This window comes from Falco rusticolus, chromosome 7 (assembly GCF_015220075.1).
Source record: "Falco rusticolus isolate bFalRus1 chromosome 7, bFalRus1.pri, whole genome shotgun sequence".
Lineage (NCBI taxonomy): Eukaryota > Metazoa > Chordata > Aves > Falconiformes > Falconidae > Falco > Falco rusticolus.
In genome coordinates, this window is record NC_051193.1 from 52,426,619 (window position 1) to 52,447,421 (window position 20,803).

Consider the following 20,803-nt stretch of genomic DNA (forward strand, 5'->3'; position numbering starts at 1 on the left):
TATTTCTTAATATAGGAGAAGCACCCAGTGTCCAAATATGTTGCTGTGTTTGGATAAAAAGAAAATCAATGTCTTGCTCTGTCTTAAATTGGCTTCTTCCAAGGATTGCTTGATGAGGTTGTTTGTTGTTTTGTTGGGGTTTTTTAGCTTTATCTAAATGGCAGTTTTAAATCCCAGCTATATGCATAACATTGCATATATATAAAATACATACATGAGTAATTTATCTGGCTATGAAATTATTTATTCATATCTTCCCTGTTACTTTTGTAATTGATGTGGGAGGATCATACTGAAAGTGTCTCTTAGAGTCAAGGTCTTGACAGAAGGGGTTGGGAGTTTTCGTCAACCTTTTTACTCTGATCTCTTCTTTCCCGATTCCCTGGGGCATCCTGCCAGCCCTGTTTCCTGTCTCCTTTCTCTTCTTCATTTCTGTAAGCCATTGGGGGGGGATGTTTTTAGACCTCTGGACAGTAATGCATCAGTCCAAAGTGACCCACACTGAAGCTAAATTCTGGTGGAGTGAAACCCTAATTCAGGAGACTTTGAGGTTTGCAGGTTTTGTGTTCCTCATAGTGCACCACCGGAGATCTGCAGTTTGGTAGGATCCCTCGTGCAACGATGGGAGAGGGAAGGGAGAGTGAGCAGGAATGCACTGCTAAACATGACACGCGATGGGCGATGCACTGACAGTGTTTCTTGTTGAACTGTTAAAACTAGGCTTTGTCTAGATGCTGAAAAAGCGACCATGAATTCCAAACCATTTTGACTAATAGAATATTTGATTTAATGTGTATTTGAAAAAGTAAAGTAACAGATGACTGAAGAAAACAAAAGAGTGCAATTGGGGTACATGCAGCTTCAGCCATGTACAGGAGAGTCCCCTTCATATGCTCAGATAAATTGTTGCTTTCTTTGGAATGTAATAAGAATATTTTCCCTGCCATAGAAATCCTCAATCAGGGTTTCTAAGTTGCTTTTGTTCATGAATAAAATTAGTGTTACGGCCTTTCTGCATGGCAAAGAGGCAGCTGTAAAAATGTTGATGGATTGTTCCCGATGATGCTTCTGTAAGCATTTAAAACTGCCGCACACAGAGTTGGCTGCTTGTAAGATTAGGGATTTAGGGAGTGGGAATACAAATTTTTGGCTTTGAATTTTATGTCCTAGAAGCAACTTGTGTTCCTCCAGTCTGCTGTGTCACAGATTTTCTTTTTCCAGTTCATGAGACAGGCATGCTTCTTACCAAGGAGCAAAGTTTCTGTTGTAAAAAGCCTTTGGACGTATCTGCTTGATTTTCGGGCCGAGATGGAAAACTTCTAAACTCTTTTTTGTGCCAGTTTCAACCTTCCTGAAAAACAGTCTCAAACAGTACAGGTTGCAAGCTGCTTCCCTGGCTAGTATGAAAAAAGACAGCTGTTCTCAAAACAATTTTTTGTTTTCTTAACACCACAACACTGTTAGCCCTAGTGGTAGATTACTCTTTAAATTTATTAAAACATTGTACAAAAGGTATGATTTGTGCCCCAGAGCTTATTACAAAGCAGAAGATAAAAGAACGTATAGGTATCTGTTCTTGTAGGTAAATTTTCTTAACTGCAAGTTTTCCAAAACACATTTCAGAAATAGCTTCCTCAGTTATGTCTCTTCTTTAGGTTTTCTCATTGAGGGACAGCCTCAAGAGGTTTGTAGCCTGCCCAGGTGACTGTTCTTTACCTCTTTTGGACCCTACACCCTGGTAACTGCCTTGGGGAGAGGAACTTAGATGGTAACAGTGAGAGCTTCTAAAAGAAGCAGCCGCCACTCAGACTGGGATTGCAGTCTGAGGTACAAACAAGGCAGTATGCCATTGAGAGGGGAGGTCCTGTTCTTTACTTGGGTTGTGCTGGCACCCACCTGACCCCTGCAGAAGCTGGTTGAAATACATAAATGAGAAGAAATACATTGAATGACTGATTGCAGTTTGTATGGGTTTTTACTGTTCTAGCTAATGTGTCTGTGTCATGAGCACTGATGTTGGCACAAGGGGTGTAGGTGGGAACATAGCTAGGGAGAAGGTCAGCAGATGATCATTAGAGCAGCTTTCCAAGGTGTACTCGGTGGGAACCCTATACTAAAAGCCTAGATTCATTAACATAAATGTAACAGCCTGACAGAAAGATCAGGAATTGCAGAGAGAAATACTCGACCAATTGACAGTTGTTTAAGGAAAGGAAAGGAGTGCTCTGCTCTGTGGGAGATCCTAGGTTTTTTCTTTTATACCACTGGTATTTCCAATCTGAAACAAGCTGTATTATCTTGCTGATTCCTTGTTCGTTTGCTTCTTGTTGCTTTTTGAATAGGAAAAAGACTTTTCCTCCTTCATTGATGTGGCCTTACCTGGTTTCCCTTCTGGTCAGTGGGTACTGTAACAATAGAAAGATGATCTGAAAACAAATCTGTGGGTTTTCTACCTGCAGGAAATGCAGGCTAACAATAAATTCTGACCAAATGGTAAATTAAGTATCAATAATTTCTTAAAAATGGAGAAGATAGCAGGGGAGGTCTCATCATAGAATGGCTTGGGTTGGAAGGGACCTTAAAGATCATCTAGTTCCAATCCCCCTGCCATGGGCAGGTACGCCCTCCACTAGACCAGGTTGCTCAAAGCTCCTTCCAGCCTGGCCTTGAACACTTCCAGGGATGGGGTATCCACAGCTTCTCTGGGCAATCAGTTCCAGTGCCTCACCACCCTCACAGTGAAAAATTTCTTTCTAATATTTAATCTAAATCTGCCCTTCTTTGGCTTATAGCCATTCCCTCTTGTCCTACCACTACGTACCCTTGTAAAAAGTCCCTCTCCAGCTTTCTTGTATGCCCTCTTTAGGTACTGGAAGGCTGCTATGGGGTCTCCTCAGAGCCTTCTCTTCCCCAGACTGAACAACCCCAACTCTCTCAGCCTGTCTTCATAGGAGAGGTGCTCCAGCCCTCTGATCATCTTTGTGGCCCTCCTCTGGACTTGCAGCAACAGGTCCGTGTCCTTCCTATGTTGGGAGCCCCAGAGCTGAACGCAGTGCTGCAGGTGGGGTCTCACAAGAACCGAGTAGAGGGAAAGAATCACCTCCCTCGACCTGCTGGTCACGCTTCTTTTGATGCAGCCCAGGGATACAGCTGGCTGTCTGGGCTGCAAACGCACGTTGACAGGACATGTTGAGCTTCTTGTCCACCAACACACCCAAGTCCCTGCCTTTGCCTTCTGTGGCTTGGGCAGTATGTCTGGAGCACATGCCAGTGAAGACCAAGGCAAAACCACTGCCTTGGTTTTGTAGTAGTAGCTCAGCCTTCTCCATATCCTGGGTAACCAGCTCTCCCATTTCCTTCCAGAGATGGCCCACATTTTCCCAGGTCTTCCTTTTATCACAGACATACCTAGAAAAGATTTTCTTGTTGCCCTTGATGTCCCTGGACAGATTAAATTCTATCGGGGCTTTAGCTTTCCTAACCTGATCTGTGGCTGCTTGGACAGTTTCTCTGGATTCCTCCCAGGCTACCTGTCCTTGCTTCCACCCTCTGTAGGCTGCTTTTTTGTGTATGAGTTTGTCGAGCAGCTCCTTGTTCATCCATGCAGGCCTCGTGGCATTTTTGCCTGACTTCTCTTTGCTGGGACACATCGCTGCTGAGTTTGGAGGAGGTGATCCTTGAATAGCAACCAGCTTTCTTGGGCCCCTCATTTATCAGGAAGATGTGCAGTGCAGTCCTGGCATCACAAAAGGTCCAGAAGGAGGTATAAAAAAACCTCTGAGTGTGTTCTGTCAAAATTTGTCATTCAAACTATGTAATACAGTAAGACCTGTGTTCATGGTTGTGATACATATATAGATGCATAAACAAGCACACATACAAATACATATGTGTATATGAGGTGAACCTCTCTTACTTTTTGCTTGTATTTATTTATAGCTTGCCGCCTTAGCCCCTTTGAAATAGTTCCATGAGAAGCAGGTTGTGGTGATATCATTGGGATTTTGTTGGGTTCAAGGATGAATTAGCATTTGGGTTTCCTGATGTTTAGTAGGGTGATGTAATTTTGGTACTGCTTTGTACTCAGTGGCTACTTACAGGGTCTCGCACTCTCCTCTGTGTGGCTGCCTGTTTGTAAAAGAGTATTTCTAAGCAGTCCATAATTCTGGAACCCTCAGGTCCTCTATCAAATTTGAAATTGGCCTCTTTTTTTTTTTTTTTAATTTGGAAAAAGTTCTTGGAGACAGAGAGATGCCACAAGGATCAAAAGAGCATAAGCCCTGTTTCCTTAGGAAACCTTTCCTCCTTGAAAAAATACATTTTTAATGTGTTTTGTGTAAATTGAATCCTCCGAAGTTCTGATTGCTATGAATTTCGATCTCTTTTTGACAAACAAGCGAAAATCAATGTGTTTCAGACTTCAGTGATGCTTCATGTAGAAACGTGGTTTCCTCAGTGCATGTCCCACCATGGAGGTGTGCAAGGCAGCTCTTCTCGTATGCTCAAGAGGAGTTAAGACTTCAGCCTAGCAGCTTGTCACCTATACAGATTATCTGTTGTCACAGAGAAAAAAAGCAAAAGCCTACACCCCGCCCATGAGTTATATTATATTACAGGCAATATATGGAGGAACTGTACCTCCTGCCTGTTAAAGGAGCTGTGCAAAGCACCAGCAGAACTGTTTCAGATTTGGATGCCTCTATGCTGCTTCCCTAGTGTGTGGATTTTGCATTACTTTAAGAAGCTAAGGGACAGCTTGCTAAAAGCCTGAGGAAAATTCTGACTTCTCTGATCTTTTCTGCCCCGGGTTTCATTGGCCCCTCTGAGGAAAGGACAGACATGTTCAAGTGCGTGGGAACTGAGATTTAAGAAGTTTAGTCTCTGTCAGAGCTGACTGGTTAGTAAAGCTGTAAGCAGCAGCATGGAATTTGAGTCTAACAAGCATTTTCCTGTTAGTAACTTAGCAGCAATCACTTATCAAATGTTTATCATCTCTGTACCATTACTCATGACCTCATTCATCTATTTATATGATGATGGTGCTTTTTGGTTTGTGCTTTTAAGGCAAATTCTCCTACATTCTTTCCCTTCTTCCCTACGTTAGTAGGGCCATTCAAAAGACTTGCTGATAATTTTGGAAAAGTGATCCATGTCTGCTGGTCTCTCATCCAGGGTCAAAAGCTTTAAAATGTCGCTGATATAGGTCATAAGTAAGAGGAAATTTTATGGAAGCAGGAAATGTGCATGTTGGAAACTGTAAAATAAGATTTGATTTAGATACAGTTTTATTGAAATACTCTAGTAGCACCTGAGGAAATAGAGTTTGTGGGATTTCGAAAGCTTTCAAACTGGCAGTGGTAAGAATAAAAATAAATTCCCCAGAATGGTAGTACTCTGCAAAATGCAATGCTAATGCTACTGTTACAAGACTAAAGCTGCAGCAGATTAGATCTCCCATTTATTTATATCAACTGCTGTAATTTCCTTGGGGAGAGAGAAAATGAGAAGAGTTACAGTGGAATGAGTGGGGAGCCCTAGTCCGAAGTAATTCTGCCAGATTCCTGATGATAGTTCATTTTATGCGTACTTGAAGCTCAGACTGAACTTGTGTTTTCTCCAGCTGCAGACTCTAACCACGCCTGAGAGTTTTCTTCCTTCTAAGGCAAACTTCTGAATCAGCAGCTTGTAGTCGTCTGGAAGCCTTTTCCTGTCATTGTTGCTAACAGCTAGACATAGAAGCTGATTCTTCCCTTCTAAAAAAACTCTGATATTAATTATTAGCAACTGTTCTTCTGTCTAATCTCATGTTCATGTGAATATTGTGAATGTTAATTTCCGAAGTCCTGGTCAGATACAGCAGCAAAAATGCAGACAATGAGGCAGGTGGTTTTAATATTGGTCTCTCCTGCCAGACATCTGAGCATCTGAGCTGCTCACACGGTGTCTGCTCTGATTCAGAATTCAGCACTGCACTGGTTCCTGAGGTTATGTTCTCCTTAGAGTTTGTCTTTTGGTTGGGGGGAGGAGGGAGAGTGCATTTACTTTAGCCATTTACTTGTCTCTGTGAATGTGCATGGTTTTGCCTCTTACTGGCTTGCCTCTGTGATTCGATTATCTGGGCTTTTGTTCTTAGAGTAAGTAGAAGGTAGTCTGCCAGGAATTACGTTTTACACATCTCAGGACCAAAAATCCTTGGCCACAATTGAAGTGGAGCCTAAGCATATGCAGCATGACGTTCTTTCATCTACCCCACCCCAACCCCTTCTTTTTCTTTTCTTTCTGTTCCTCTCTTTTAATCTACTCCTTTCCCTCATGATTTCAGTCGTATTAACTAGGGCTTGGTACACTTGATAGCAATTATTTCTTTGAATTTTCTGGTAGTAGGGACTGACTTTTGCGTTTTTTCAATCCTTATTCTGTAACTTTCAACTACTGTGTAAAACTATTGGCTTATTGTTACACTAATAATGAATACATCAAAGAAAAATTTTCACAGATCCTCTTGTAAATGTCCTAGTAATGTCAGTCCAGCTGTGCTCTCCAGAGGCCTTGGGTTCCCATTGTCTTGTGCTGAGAGTACTAACTGGAATTTAGTTTCTTTTTCAAATGTCATGGAAGAGACATGTTTCTGGCTTTTAGCAGCTTGTGCATCTGCTCTTGAAGCTTCAGCTGGCACATCTTTCTTGCAATAGCTGCAGTCATAAAGTTGTGCTTCTGGCAATCTCTTGGTTTCTGTCTGAAAAGCCAAATTCTACTTCTCAGACCCCTGTCACCTGGTCTTACAGAAAAGGACAAAGGGAATGCATTTGGGGCTTCAATTCTATATTGTGAGAACAGCAGGAAAACATGTACCTCAGAGGTATCCTAACAGGGAAAAAGAGTAGAAAACTGTGCTACAGTGGTGGCAGTGGAGTGGCAGAAATACCAAGTAGTTGGATATTTTGTGGAATATAATCTATTTCTGATAATTATTGGCAGAGCTAGCCATTGAAATGAAATATAAATTTATATTAAAAGCTTGTAACTCACAGCCCATTGCTTACAGCATCAAACTTGTGTGATGACTTTATCAATTGTTTTTGGCAGTTACTGTTGGCTGTCTCAATTGCAAGATTAAACCCATAAGTACTTCTTCAGAACAGCTCAGATCGTGAGCTGAGTTTTGTTCTGTGACTAGACATAAATTGCAGTGTAGATGCTTTACTCATTCCTACTTGTTTTCTCTTAATTCACTCCAGAATACTTTGGCCAAGTGTATTTGATTGGTGCAAATGACGTTAGGCTAGAAGACTGTAATGAAGCATAGGACTTCATGGTGCTTTTAAGTAGGTAGGAACTATCTTAACTGGAGATAATTGGGTTGAGTATCAGTGCCATTGGAGATATTCAAGAGCTGTCTGGACATGGTCCTGGGCAGTCAGCTCTAGGTGACCCTGCTTGAGCAGGGTGGTTGGACCAAATAACCTCTGGAGGTCCCTCCCAACCTCAGCCGTTCTCTGATTCTGTGAACTACTTTAAGATACTTAGCCAATTTCTTTCTTTAAATTCCCCAAATTGTGACCACCTGAATTCATGCAAGTGTATGTGCTGAACTGTAGTTTATGCCCCTGTGTATGTGGCCTAAGCTTGTTTTCCCATTGGAGTTTCCATGAAGCGGTGATGCAGTGTAAAGGTTTCAGGTGGGCATTTTCCTGACACTGCCCATTCTCTCCCCACATCCCACCTTCCCATCCCCAACCCCCAAAACAGCCCCAATCCACCAAGATGATTATTTCCCTTCTTACTTTGGTAATCTTTGAGAAAATAGAATCAGAAGAGAGCTCTGGAGGTCATCTGACTTAAGCTGCTTCTCAGAGCAGAACATCTTCAAAGTCAGATCAGGTTGCTCAGGGAATTATTTGTCCAGGTAAATTTTGGATCTGCAAGGGCAGAGATTCCACTGCCTTTCTGGGGACAAGTTGTAGCGTTTGTTACGCTCCTCCTAAACATGCTGTTCCTTTGTGTTCAGCTGCAATTTCCCTTGCTGTGACTTGTGACTGTTGCTTCCTGAGTGTCCACTGCATGCCTCTGAGAAGAGTCTGTCCCCAGCTGCTCTGTATTCCTTCAAACAGTGGGAGACTCTTGAGGTCCACTCTGTGTCTTCATTTTCTCTTCTGGCTAAATAAGCCCAGTTCCTTCAGCTTTTCCTCACAGGTCATGTGCCTTCAGCCCCAGCAGCCCTCCTGCACTGTCCAGTTCATTAGTGTTGCTCTTGTATTGGGGGACCCAAATTGAACATAATACTCCAGGTATGGCCTCAAAAGTATGGCCAGGTAAGGGTAATAATCACATACTAGACCTCCTGGTTCCACTGTTGATAGTGCAGTCAAATTACTTTTAGTCCCCATCACTGCAAGGGCACTCTAAATTTTGCTATCTCCAAACCGAAACAGAGTATATTCAGATGGGTGGTCTTTGTAGGTAGTATGTTCTTTTGTAGTGGACAGTGATACACCAGATTTCCTAGACAGTTAGCCATTGAGCCTTACAGCATACACTGTGTTCCTCTGCAAATCAGTTTGGAAGCTGATTTGAAGAGTCTCACAAACATTTTATTCCCTGCACGTATGTACTGTGATTTTTCTGGTTTGTGCCTTGTGCAGGATATCTGAAATCTGTCACTTTGGGGCCTGTCATTGTTGGTAGGTTTGTTTAATTTAGGACGTGAAATGCTGAATGACTCTCATATTAAGTTGTTAGAACTCATTTGATTATTTTTTTTAAAGGGTGTTAAGATCATAAATTCAAGATACGAGCTTTCTAGCTATTTTAGAAGTCTCCATTTTCCCCCACATGTCCTAGGCAAATCAATTGCTGCTTCAGCCATTCAATTTGGTAATAATTACTAAAAATGTGCAACATCTTTATAACTTTAAACAAGACCTTTTTTTTTTTTTTTCCCTCCTGTGTAGCGTTTCCTCTGTAACAAAGCATTTTAGAGGTGCTTGCTTTCTGATCGCTGGGAGGTTGCCTATATGAGCCCTAATATGTGTAGTTTTGGCACAGTGGCTCAGCCTGCTGTGGGCTAACATTTATGAGCAGTCAAATGAAAGGGAAGCGCATATTTCTGGCACTGATCAGGTCAGTTTGGCAGAGGTAAGCTGCCTAAGTGCTTGAACATGTTGACTTGTAGACATAACTTTCTGGCTTGGAAAGTATGGGTTTATAAGTGATGCAGAACTAGTGTGCACAAGTTTTTAAAGGCATTTCTGTTTGATCAGTGCTTCGTATCTATCAGAAAATTAGCATAATTGCATTCATAACTGCTTACTGACATCCTACATCCTTAAAAATAAGAGAAAAAAGAATGCTTGGACTGTGATAGTAGGAAACCAGAGAAGGGATTTCAGTGGTTGGTTATTGCATTTTTGTGGCTGGAAACATCTGAACACTGCACTAACTTAATTAGCATTGCAAACGGAATGTATGCACATTTATAGCCATTTTCTCAGTGTTAGAGTGTATTTTTATTTGCTTCTCAGTCCTGTGTTATTCCAGGACTTGTCTCCTCACTGCTTGATGTTACTTTGCCCGATGAGTTTATGTATCCCTGGAGGATGAATGACAGAAACCAGTTATATCTGAGCCAAACAAAACAGAATTTGTCTCCTATCAAAGGTTAGAAGAGGGACAGACTTGCTCCATTTCTTTTTCTCGCTTCCTTCTACCCTAATAACAACAAAATGAGAAACCCAGCTTCTTGACTGTACTGATTAAGCAGAAGCCTTAAGTCACTTGAGGGCTAGAGATTTATTTACACTGTCTACACCGGTATAACTAGAACTGGAATCTTCCCTTGGCTCTACTACATGTCATCTCATCTCTAATTTGAGGGAGAAATAAATGACAGGGAGTACAGTTTATTGGAGAAGAGATACTTGGAGACACAGTTTGTGACCTCTGATAACTGAGAGGCATAAGCTTTTTACCATATCACATGTCACCTGTTATTCTACTGCATGTTTGTAGTATATTAAGCTACTTCAAATTGCATATTGCCTAAACTTCTGTACAATAAAGAGATTGCTTATCTTTCATGCACTGTTGAAAAATGGCAGCTTTCCATCTCTCCAGAGTAACTATAACCAGGAAAAAAATGAACAGTGTGATAAATGTGGTGGTTTGTTGGTTGGTTGTTTTTTGTTGGTGTTTTTTTTTTTTTAAATCACTTGAGACTTGCTGATAGTGAATTTTTAGCTTTGGTTTTGTTCAGTTTTCAAGGTTTTCCTCAGTGACTGACTTTTGATGGTCTTGGTAGACTGATTAAGCCAGACTTAATCTGTTGTGCTTTTTGTGTAATGGACATGCTAGCTCTTTTCTTAGGTATGTGTTTGATAGAGTTTGCTGTGGTAGTTCAAGAGATGAGAAGAAAAGATGAAAGACTTTGACGTTAAGAAAAGACCAGAGTTGCAGGCTGTGAGATATGAGAGCTTGATCTAGACACGCTTGTATTAAAGCCAACCAAAATCTATAACCTTATTTAGCAAAGAAAACATACGCTTTGGGCAGTAGGCATCAGGTACATGAAGCATGCTTTTAAATTTTGGTCTCATTATATTCATGCAACATTTTGGTGTTGATACCCCCGTTTAAAGGTAAGTTGATCACCAAGGTGTAAAGAATGATACAAATTATCTTTTTTCCCCTCATTTTTGGTTTGAAGAAACTAGATGAACAATAAAATAACATAACATAATTCAAGTGATACTTTCTGGTAAACTGCTTTTATTTTTATTCCTAACAGTACATCCTTTCGGGCTCTGATGACTTCAATTTGTATATGTGGAGGATTCCTCCAGATCCAGAAGCAGGTAAGTTTTGTTGTTTGGGATGGGACAGGTGTCTGACAAATACTAGTTGGGTTTGAAAAATTTGAAAAATTGCTTTTGTCACTCAGCCTCACAATCAGAGCAATTCTGATGAAGGCTGGATGGGGAAGAGTTTGCAAATGCCTAATCCAGTCTCTGGTTAACAACGCCAATGCAATCTTATCATGCTAATTGTATTTCTCTTCTCGTATTATGATCATTTAAATCTTCTAGATGAGCTTTTGAAGAGAAAGAGTTGTGGCTGGAGCAGGGTGTGTCTCTCCTCCCTCTTGTCTACCCACACTTGCTTCTAAGCAGATCTGAGTTCACTGAGGAACTTAGGATCATGTGTACTAAGATATTTCATCTCACAAGAAGCTTGCAGCATAAACTGGTGCTGCATGCACAGACTGGTTGTTACAGCTCCAGTGCACTGGCCTCTCTTCCCTTCTTTCTTTCCTTTTACACCAAAATCCTCCCACTGATTTCTAATGCAGAGCAGTTATGATCTGTTACTTTCTCGGTGGAGGACTGCTATCAGTGGTGGAAATGACCACTTCTGACCCTTTCCCATGCTGGGGCAGACATGCTAAGCAAATAGCACTAGCTCAACTCTGTGTGAAAGTATAGGAGGGGGATGTTAAAGTAAAGCAGCAGTATGTGTGGGCTATAACAGTACTGCTGTGGATGCCACAGTTGGTCAGTGTCTAATTTGATACCATCTAGTATTTTGTAGTGTTTGGCAATACCGCGGTCTAAGCCATACAACATCAGCATATCTCTTCTGTTGAAACAAATCTCTGTTCTCTTTTAGAAGGGTGTTGAATCTTGATTGAAAGACACAAGACTTTAGGAAATGTACTACCATTTCTATTTTTAATGGCTCCAGCAGTTTAGACTGTACATTACAACTGTATTGCATAGAATTGAGTGCTATCCTGTGGTCTCAGGTGCTCTAGCAACAGTGAGAGCAAATTACAAGCTGTGTTAGAGGTAAAATGAAAATATTTTGTTTCATTTTCAAAGGCTGTTAATCATAGCTCTGTAATCCACAGCTGAGAGGATAACTAGCCTCTAAAAAGTTTGGTTAATGGCAGGGTTTTGAGGAAAATGCCATTCTAACTTTTTGATTGCTTATTTAACCAACATTTAGTGTTGCAGTCCAGAAGTCTTCTAAGATGGTCCTGCTAAGTATATCAGTACCTTGACCTCTATCTTTATGTAGGGTTTGCAGAGACTTCTCCCTGCTTTCCTTTTAATTTGTATGATTTTCTTTTACATTTGACACTGCTTACTACTACTGTTGAAATTTCCTCTTGGTTAAAACAAAGGTTACACACGTTTAGATTGGTTATTTATCTCTAAGTTTTTGTATGGACTGCAGAGTTACATTCTATGCATGTTACTACACTTGTCATGACTCCACTTGTAAATTCTGGACTTGAGGGTTTGTGTTTATTTGGCTGTGATGTTCTTGAAAACTTGTTTTCCCAGGCAGCTGTAGTTGACAAACTTTTTATTTGGAACCTTTGCACAAGGAGCGATAGCTAAAATTACCACAAAACAATGTCATATGTGTTTTGGTCAGCTTTCTTGTTTCTGGTTCTTGTAACTTGAGGAAGGGTGTCAGTAAACTTGCAACATTGCAGTTACAAAATTATTTACTTAATGTCAATTGCCCTCAGTGGTTGGGTAATGAGCTCTGAAGACCCAGTGTGTATGTCTTAGTCTCTTGTAACTTGAGTAGCTCTCTTACGGAAACACTTCAGGAGAACTCACCAGCTTTGTTTTGTTAGACCTAAAGATACAGCTTCTGTGGCAAATAACTCACTAGGCATCCACAGCACCTGTGATGGGCTTATTGAAGTTCTTCATTCAGCTTTTCTTGAAGGGTTGTGCCTGTTTTGAATGTGGTGAAATACCCTTTGTTAAATCTCATCCTATGATTCAGAACAATTGTTTAGCTAGGAAGGTTGCTGTGCTTCCTTCTTGGGAGAAAGAGTCTTGCTGTAAGGATGCAGAGACTTGGAAAGCTACTGCTTCTCATGTTCTAGCTTAAAATAGGAGTGTCTTTGGGTCTGCGACCTGAGGAGGTGGAATGTGGTCTTTCATTTGAAATATTGCACAAACTAGACAGGATGATGTAATGTCCTGTACCGTTGGATGGTATTTTAAATAAAAATATCTCTTCACTGATTTCTACCTTCCAGTTGAATTTAGACATTGTGTTGCTATAAATATTTATGATACAACTCTCTTAAATTATATCAGCTATTGGCAAATACCAACTTTTCTGCAAGCATAGATTTTTAACAGAGCTGCATCCAACTCTTAAATAGATTATTTTGCTTAAGTACAGGTGCACAGTAAGTACTAGCTATCTAATGGTTAGCAGCAGTACTACACAAAAGATGAAGAAAAGTGGGAACACACCAGTCAGACAACTGCAAATGTATTTCAGGTTGGAGGAATGTGGTTACCTGCGTTGGTATTTTGCCAGGAAAATGCAACAAATTCTGGGTTTTTTTTCAAATCTTAATTTAGAGGTGTCTTCCCAGTAGGTTGCATTGAATCATTGCCCTTTAGCTGGAAACTTTGCCAGCGGTTTTGTTTGGTCCAGTTATTAGACAGGATTTACTTTGGGGTGGGGAGTTCTGTGAAAAAAGGTATTTTCTAAGTTGGTTAGGAAGCTATTCTGTTGAAGAGTTTTATTGGCTGTCTTCTTCCACAACTTCAGATTATTCTGAACAGGCCAGAATTTCCTATGCCACAAGGTCAGTTGCTTTTTTACCACCTTTTGTCCTTTCTTGACGATAGAATAGTTTGCGTGTTTTTCCACCTTATTCTCCATCCAAGTACTACCAGCTTTCCACTGTGCTTCAGAAGTAATTGCTGATTGTTTGGTGAATTTGTTAGCCAGTTTTTCTCTTTAAAGTACATATCCCATTCTTCCTCAGAGGCAGAGTTTCTAGCAAAATTCATAGAGTAGTCTGGCAGAAGAAAAGCAGTCCTGAGTTTCTTTTACTTGTCGCCAAGGCAGGCTAGAAGTGAGAAGAGACACCAGCTCTACATAATCTGTCCAGCAAGACTGTTAAGTTACAAGTACTTTAGGCAGTATTCAAACCTGACTCCTATAAACACGATCTCTTTCTTAGTGGTAAAGAATCCCTGTTCAAGACAGAACCTGACATGTCTTGTGGGGTAATAGAGGGCTTAGTAGACCAAATGTTTTGCAAAATAGAATTTACATTCCTCACCCACTACTCTGAATCATCTTTGCAACTCGGAGCTTGTTTCTTGCTTTTGAAATGTTGCTCAGAGATGCTGTGTGAGGGATATGATATTTAGTTGTGACTGAGAAGACAGTTGGGGAACCTTCAGTTTACGTGAGCAGGCTGTCACCAGACTTCTGAAAGCTTCTTCACTAAATCAGAACAGCAAACTGCATTTCAAAACCCCTTTTTAATTCTGTCTTTGTAACTGTGAGCAAGAAAGGGCCTGTCATTGTGGTCCAGTTACTAAATTAAATTGCACCAATTTTCAGCAGAATTGGTGCAATTTTTCTTCCCTTTTTTTTCTCCTTGTTGGTCCCTGTAAGTGCGGACACCTCTTTAGGCTTGAAGAATTTAGCAACAGATCTTTTCACAACATTTGAACAGGGTTATCTCATTTGAGACAGCTTGTGGTTTAAGTTCTCAAAGTTCCAGGCTGATAAGTAAAGATGAATAATAGATGATTAAGTGTTTCTTAATGTCTTTAGCTATTTTTGAGATTTTTTTATATAAGGGGAAACATGCAGATATATACAGATATATATATACACACACCAATTGGGTTGGGGTGGGGAGAAGCCATCTGGCCCAATGGGGAGCATGGTCTGGAAGGTTTGTATTTTTTTAAAAAAATATTTTTCTGAATTGTGGTCTTAGGATCTAAACTGTTTAAGACTGTAGTTTGTCTCTTCCTTCAGGTCAGTGTTGACCATGGTGTGCTATGGAACAATTATTTTGATTATCACAGCAAGTGAGTGATGGAGCAGTGTAGAAGAGATTCTTTGTATTTAGTGGACTGGTTTCCACGTCATGTAGATTGTAATACCAGAAACCTGTGGATATGTCCTAGCTAGATGGCATCTATCAGAAAACAAGGCAGTGTTGGGTGCTTTGTAGTGCTGTAGCCAAGATTCAGCATCCATGAGTGTTTCTCTCACCAGCCTCTTAACCTGTTTAATTTCTAATTTAGCAATAGAAAGCTGAAGGTAGCACTGAGCACTGGGATAAACTGGAGAAGCCTTAGTCCCCAGCAGTTATCCATCTGATTGTGCCAAAGCTTTTTCCTCTTTATTGTATTGAACATGTTTGCAGCTACCAGTACAAAACAAATGCACAGGCAAGCGGTTTTCACACTGCCATTTAAAAAAAAACCCAACCCCCCAGCTACTGGTTGTATGATAATTTCACTTATTTTAGTCCCTTCGTGTTCAGAAAGCCTAGCTGTTGGTAATTTGTGTAGTTCCAGTAACACCGTAAAAAACATTGTGACCTGTGTAGTTAAACGCACAGAAAGAGCAGTCTCTCTCAGACTGGGAGAGTGACAGAGTGGAAAGTGTGTGCCAAAGTTTATTTCTATAGTAATTTTGTCTTAGCTTTCATATTGTTCTTCAGCTCTACTGGTGATAACAACAGTGGGAGTATTGGTATAGATAAGGCATAGATAGATAAGGCAGATATTTAGCAGCAACACAAGAAGGGAGAAAATATACGTCCAAAAATAGCTACTACCACTACAGCTTTCTGCGTAGTCTTTAGATATTTAAATATGATTTTTTTTCTTTGGCTTTTGGAACTTCTGCAGAGGTACAAGACCACCACAGGGCTGGTTCTAGCCGTAGGCTAGGCAAAGTGGGTGATTGCTTGGAAGAGCAGGTTGCCTGAAGCAAGTGCTGACACCAGCCTACTCCTTGTGCTTTCACTGAAGCTCTGCAAGGCCACACGGATGCTTTTACCTGGCCTGGGAGGTGGAGGGTGGGTTCGAAGGTGACAAGGGAAGCAGCCTGCAGGCAGAGTTGGAGCTGCTTTCTTATGGGGAGACACTCCCTTTCGCTCTGTCTTGTAGTAGCAGAAGTCCGAAGCTGGAGTCCCCTGGTGACTCCTCCAAACTGTATCCTCTTACCATGCTGGAAGGAGAAAGGATCATGGCCAACCCTTGCTGTTGTCACCCTATATTTGTTGTAACCAAAGTCAGTTTTGCCTGTGCTGCTGAGAAACCTGGAAGTTGGTCTGGCTGCTGGAGTTAAGATTCCTGATCCCACTGGAAGGGAGGGCCCTGTGCTCTCAGGGCAGGAGTGCTTGTATTTCCGTGTAGCTTCTCCACAGGCAGGTCTCTGAGGAGCAAAGCCATCTGCTGGCATGCATTGTACAAAACAATTACAGGTGTGTGACCGACCAGAGAGAGACTTTTTAAAGAGTCTAAACATAATCTGATGCGTTGAAGGCAGAGGTCCTATATGCTATGCATATTTGCTTGCGTTGTGCTGTGCATTTGCTTTCCAAATTATGGTATCTCTTTTCCATTAGTGCATCGTGACCTCATAGGATCCAAACGCAGGGGCAGTGGCCTACAGTCTAAATGTGTCCTGGATTATTATTAATGAAAACTGAATTAATTTAAAATGAGCTTTCCACTGTAGTGCCAAGTACTACAGTGGAATGGTATGCTATGGCACACTGGCAGCAGCTGCAAATATCTGGTTCTTCTCAGGAATTTTCAGCACTTTGAGTAATTCACAAGGCTTGTATGAAGTTATGCTTTAGTCTGTAGAACATTTCTACCTTATATGAACAACCAGTGGGACTCTTTTTTTTTTTTTTTTTTTTTTTTTTTTTTTTTCAGAGCCCTAGATAGAAGGGTCCTCTTCTTAATGAGGTCGTTTAATTCCTCTGTTACAGAGCCGGTGGAGGATTGTTCCTTATCCCAGCAAGTTCTCTGGCGCTTTGACAGTTTTTTAGATGTTTGGAACGATGCAGCTTCCATTAGTTTAGAGGCTGTCTGCGTTCTTACAGGATTTCTGCCCTAGGGTGCTTTTTCTAATAATCTGTCACTTCCCTATTTTCCTTATCCTTCAAATAATTCATTCTTCTGGTTTTTTTAAACACCGATACATGTTATGGAACTTGCACATGGCAAGTCAGATTGCTGTCCCAGTATCTCACTCTCCATTATGATCTACCAGTGTTATTTAAAATGTGTTGGTATATACCATCCAGCATGTTCTCAATATGTGAAATGTCAACTCATTTGCATAAATATTTACAAAACTGAATAATTAACAAGGATTTCATTAGCATAATATTTAAAACCTAAAATAGTACAGCAACTTCGTAGACATCTACTACCTTTTGAGGTATTTGAGGCATTGTATTATTCCTTCCTCCTGTCTTTATTGCAGCCTGTAGATAGGCCTTGTGTTGCCATGATATTCTTGTCAAATGTGTGTAGGGGAAACCTCTTTTAAAATGTACACTTTAGAGTTAGCCTTCTTCCAGGTATTATAGCAGGATATTATTTAAAGACTTTTTTTTGAGACTCTGTATTGCCTCACTTTGGAGCACTTATTTGCACGGTGCAGAGGAAGAGGGATTTTCTTGATATTTCATTTTGTGTATCAAATAAAAGCTGACCAAAAAACCAACAACCAGCACAGTTAAAAACGCTGAACCACTACTCTAAACTGTTATTAAGCATAGCAATTTTTGGAAAGTATTGCAAAACCAGCTTCCTTCCATCCCTCCAGTCTAGTAGAGATTAGAAAGTTAGAAACCTTCTAAAATCTGCATAATCAGCCTCTGAAGACTTGAAGACTTTTTTTTTTTAATTAATACTATTAATAACATATATGAAAGCTAATGGCTTCTGTATAAGTGCTGCTTATACACGTGGTAACTATCTAAGAATATAAAAGCTGCCGTGCTAAAAGCAATTGCAGGACTTGTGCGTGCCACTAAATTCAAAAGCAAACAAACAACACCCCTGTCTTCTAAAAAAAAAACCAACCCTAAACCTCAGAAGCAAAATTGGAGTGCTGTTGTGATAGCAGAGGTCAATTCTGCTGAAACAATACAAATGAAAATACCAGTTCAAGCAAAGACACCAAAAAGAAATAGGAATTGTTACACGCGTAAAAAGGAAGATGGCCTCAGGAATTTGAGCAGTTTATGGCCAGCCTCCACTTAATGTACAGATGCACCTTTTTTTTGCCAGCAGACATGAGCAAACTCAACTCACACTGTGAGATGGCTCGAAGCTGTATGGCTGCAGCTCAGCCTCTGCTGGGAGACCAGGGGGATTCCAGGTCCAGGCAAGTCTGGACACAGGCACAGTCTGCCACCCAGGCACACGTGTAACACCGTACCAGCTTTGCTGGACTACTGTAAAATGAAGGGACCGCTGTGAGGATAAGGTTCTGCCTTAAGCACTTCCCTAGAGACACTGCTAAAGCACGTAGACCAAAATTGCATCAAGCAAGGCGGTGTCCAAAAATGAGGTTCTGGGACAGTCTATTATATTTGACACAAAGATTGTCAGAGTGTTGCTGGAGTCAATACTTTTTGGTCTAAATACTTAAAGCCTCTTGTACTACTGGAAAAAGCCGACTGCTAAGATTTGTGATTGCAGTAATCTGCTCCTGGGGGACTTTCTTGTAATTGGGCAGTGAGTTGTTTTAAGGGGCTTTGTAGGGAAGTTCACCTTAACTCTAAGCGGAGTGAAGTATGTTCTAGTACTATGCTTCCTCTGATTTTAATGTTAACAGAAGGAATTTAGGAAACTTCAGTATTAAAGCAGATATCTTCGGAGTTCCTTTTGTAGAATCGTGGAATCAAAGAATGGTTTGGGTTGGAAGTGACCTCTAAAGATCATCTAGTCCAAGCCCCCTGCCAAGGGCAGGGACATCTTTCACTAGAGCAAGAGGCCTCATCCAACCCGACCTTGAACACTTCCAGGGATGGGGCATCTACAGCTTTTCTGAGCAACCTGTTCCAGTGTCTCACCACCCTCATTGTTAAAAATTTCTTCCTTATATCCAGTATAAATGTACACCCTTTCAACTTAAAAATTTGCCCCTTCTTCTGTCGCTAGTGGCCTTGGTAAAAAGTCTCTCTCTGTCTTTCTTACAAGCCCCTTTTATTGAAAGGTGGCTATGAGGTCTCCCTGGAGCCTTCTTTTCTCCAGGCTGAACAGCACCAACTCTATCAGCCTTTCCTTATGGGAGAGGTGTTCACCTCTGATCATCTTTGTGGCCGTCCTCCAAACCCGTTCTAGCATGTCCATGTCTTTCTTGTGCTGGGGCCCCCAGAGCTGAACTCCAGGTCAGGTCTCACAAGAGCGGAGCAGATGGGAAGAACCACCTCCCTCAGCCTGCTGGTCTTGCTGCTTTTGATGCAGTTCAGGATATGATTGGCTTTCTGGGCTTCCAACGCTGGCTGGGTTTGACTACAGCCTAGGGAGAGCTGTGTTCTAGACACTGCATGCCGTGTACTTTTCATCCAGTGCTCTTAGTGTATTGATAAACTGACTTGGAAACGCAGCCCAAAGATATTGGTGCGCTAAATTTGTATTTCATCTCCATTATAATTCTTTCTTCACTCATTGCCTCTCTAACTTCTAACTCTTTTGTAAGTGTTTCATAGGGCATAGTTCTTGTTTTGTACTAAATTCAGGCAGCTAGAGTCCATGGACAGTTAAAACTTGGTTTAGGCATTACTTGGCAACATTTCCTAAGCAAAACGTCTCTTCGTTCCTGAGGCCCTCTTTCCTGGAGCATCGTCTGCTAGGTCAAGACAAACGTGTTGAGAACTGGACTGGATAATACCATCTACCATTGGCTTGATAGAGGGAATTGGATTGACAACTGTGATTTGACTGGAAGGAATGCTGTGGGAGTAGGGCAACTTGCCATCAGCTATACATGTGGTCATGAATGTCTAGCAGGGTGAGCAGAATAAAAGGACATGAGTAATCTCATAAAATGGGAAAGAAAATCAAAAGAACCCAATTTGGCATTTAATGAGCTTGCTGTCCAATCAGTTACTTCTCAGTCAACTTCGCTTACATTGGTGAAATCTTGCTCCAGCTGCTGAAGGCACTAATTTACCTCTGAACCTTTACAGAAAATACAAATGTACCCAAACAAGAACCATTCCAGATATCTCCGTCTCAATATAGTTATCAGTGAAACTGAAACGAGAACAAGTTAACTAGAGTGATAGTGTCCCTTTCAAGTTTTCTTAATTTTAAATGAGACGTCATTCTACATACAAAGTCTTTAAAAAGGCCATGTGTTTTGGTCCTTGGAGTTATTCGCCATCTCTTTTCCCTTCTTCAAGCACATTATCTTTCTATCCCAAAGTGCCGTGAGACTGCAGTTTGCTCTGCAAAAATTGATTTGTGCAACAGAACTCTTTCCAGAAGCAATAAAAAGATCTATCTGCAGATTTTTAGGAGTTGGATGACTCCTTATTTCTAAATCCGTATCATCGTTTGTACACAATGTACACATCAGTCTGGTCTTCAGAGTGTAGTTATAATGAGTGAAAGGGATAGAGTAGTATCTCTCAGAGGAGAGGGGCTGAACAACAAGCTCACTAGCTGCAGCTCTTTATGTAACCTAACAAATGGAAGGTGATGGAGGAATGCCTTCTTTTCTTTTTTTTTTTTTTCTCCCTGACCCTTGTATCTTGCTACCCTGCGGTGTTGATGCAAGCTTTTCTTTGAGAAACATGCATTGCAGGAGAACTCTGACTCAGTTTTAAAAGACGGGTAGTTCAACATTGGACTTAGGGCTTAAACCAGCAGCTATTTCAGCTTGAAAGAGCTCCTGTTGAGGTCAAAGGAGGGTAGCAAACATCTTCAGCAAGAAGAACCTAAAGTTTACTTGTTTAGTGTTAAGACAACTGTAA

General features: G+C 41.0%; 1 protein-coding gene across 4 annotated transcripts in view; it reads left to right on the forward strand.

Annotated features, from left to right (window-relative positions):
• DCAF5 (DDB1 and CUL4 associated factor 5) overlaps positions 1-20,803 on the forward strand; it is a 77,580-nt gene that overhangs the window by 44,906 nt on the left and 11,871 nt on the right. For all 4 annotated transcript variants that reach the window (XM_037395939.1, XM_037395942.1, XM_037395941.1 and 1 more), the window contains exon 7: positions 10,784-10,850. In XM_037395939.1, coding sequence (XP_037251836.1) covers positions 10,784-10,850 — 67 coding nt within the window. The remainder of the gene's footprint in view (positions 1-10,783; positions 10,851-20,803) is intronic.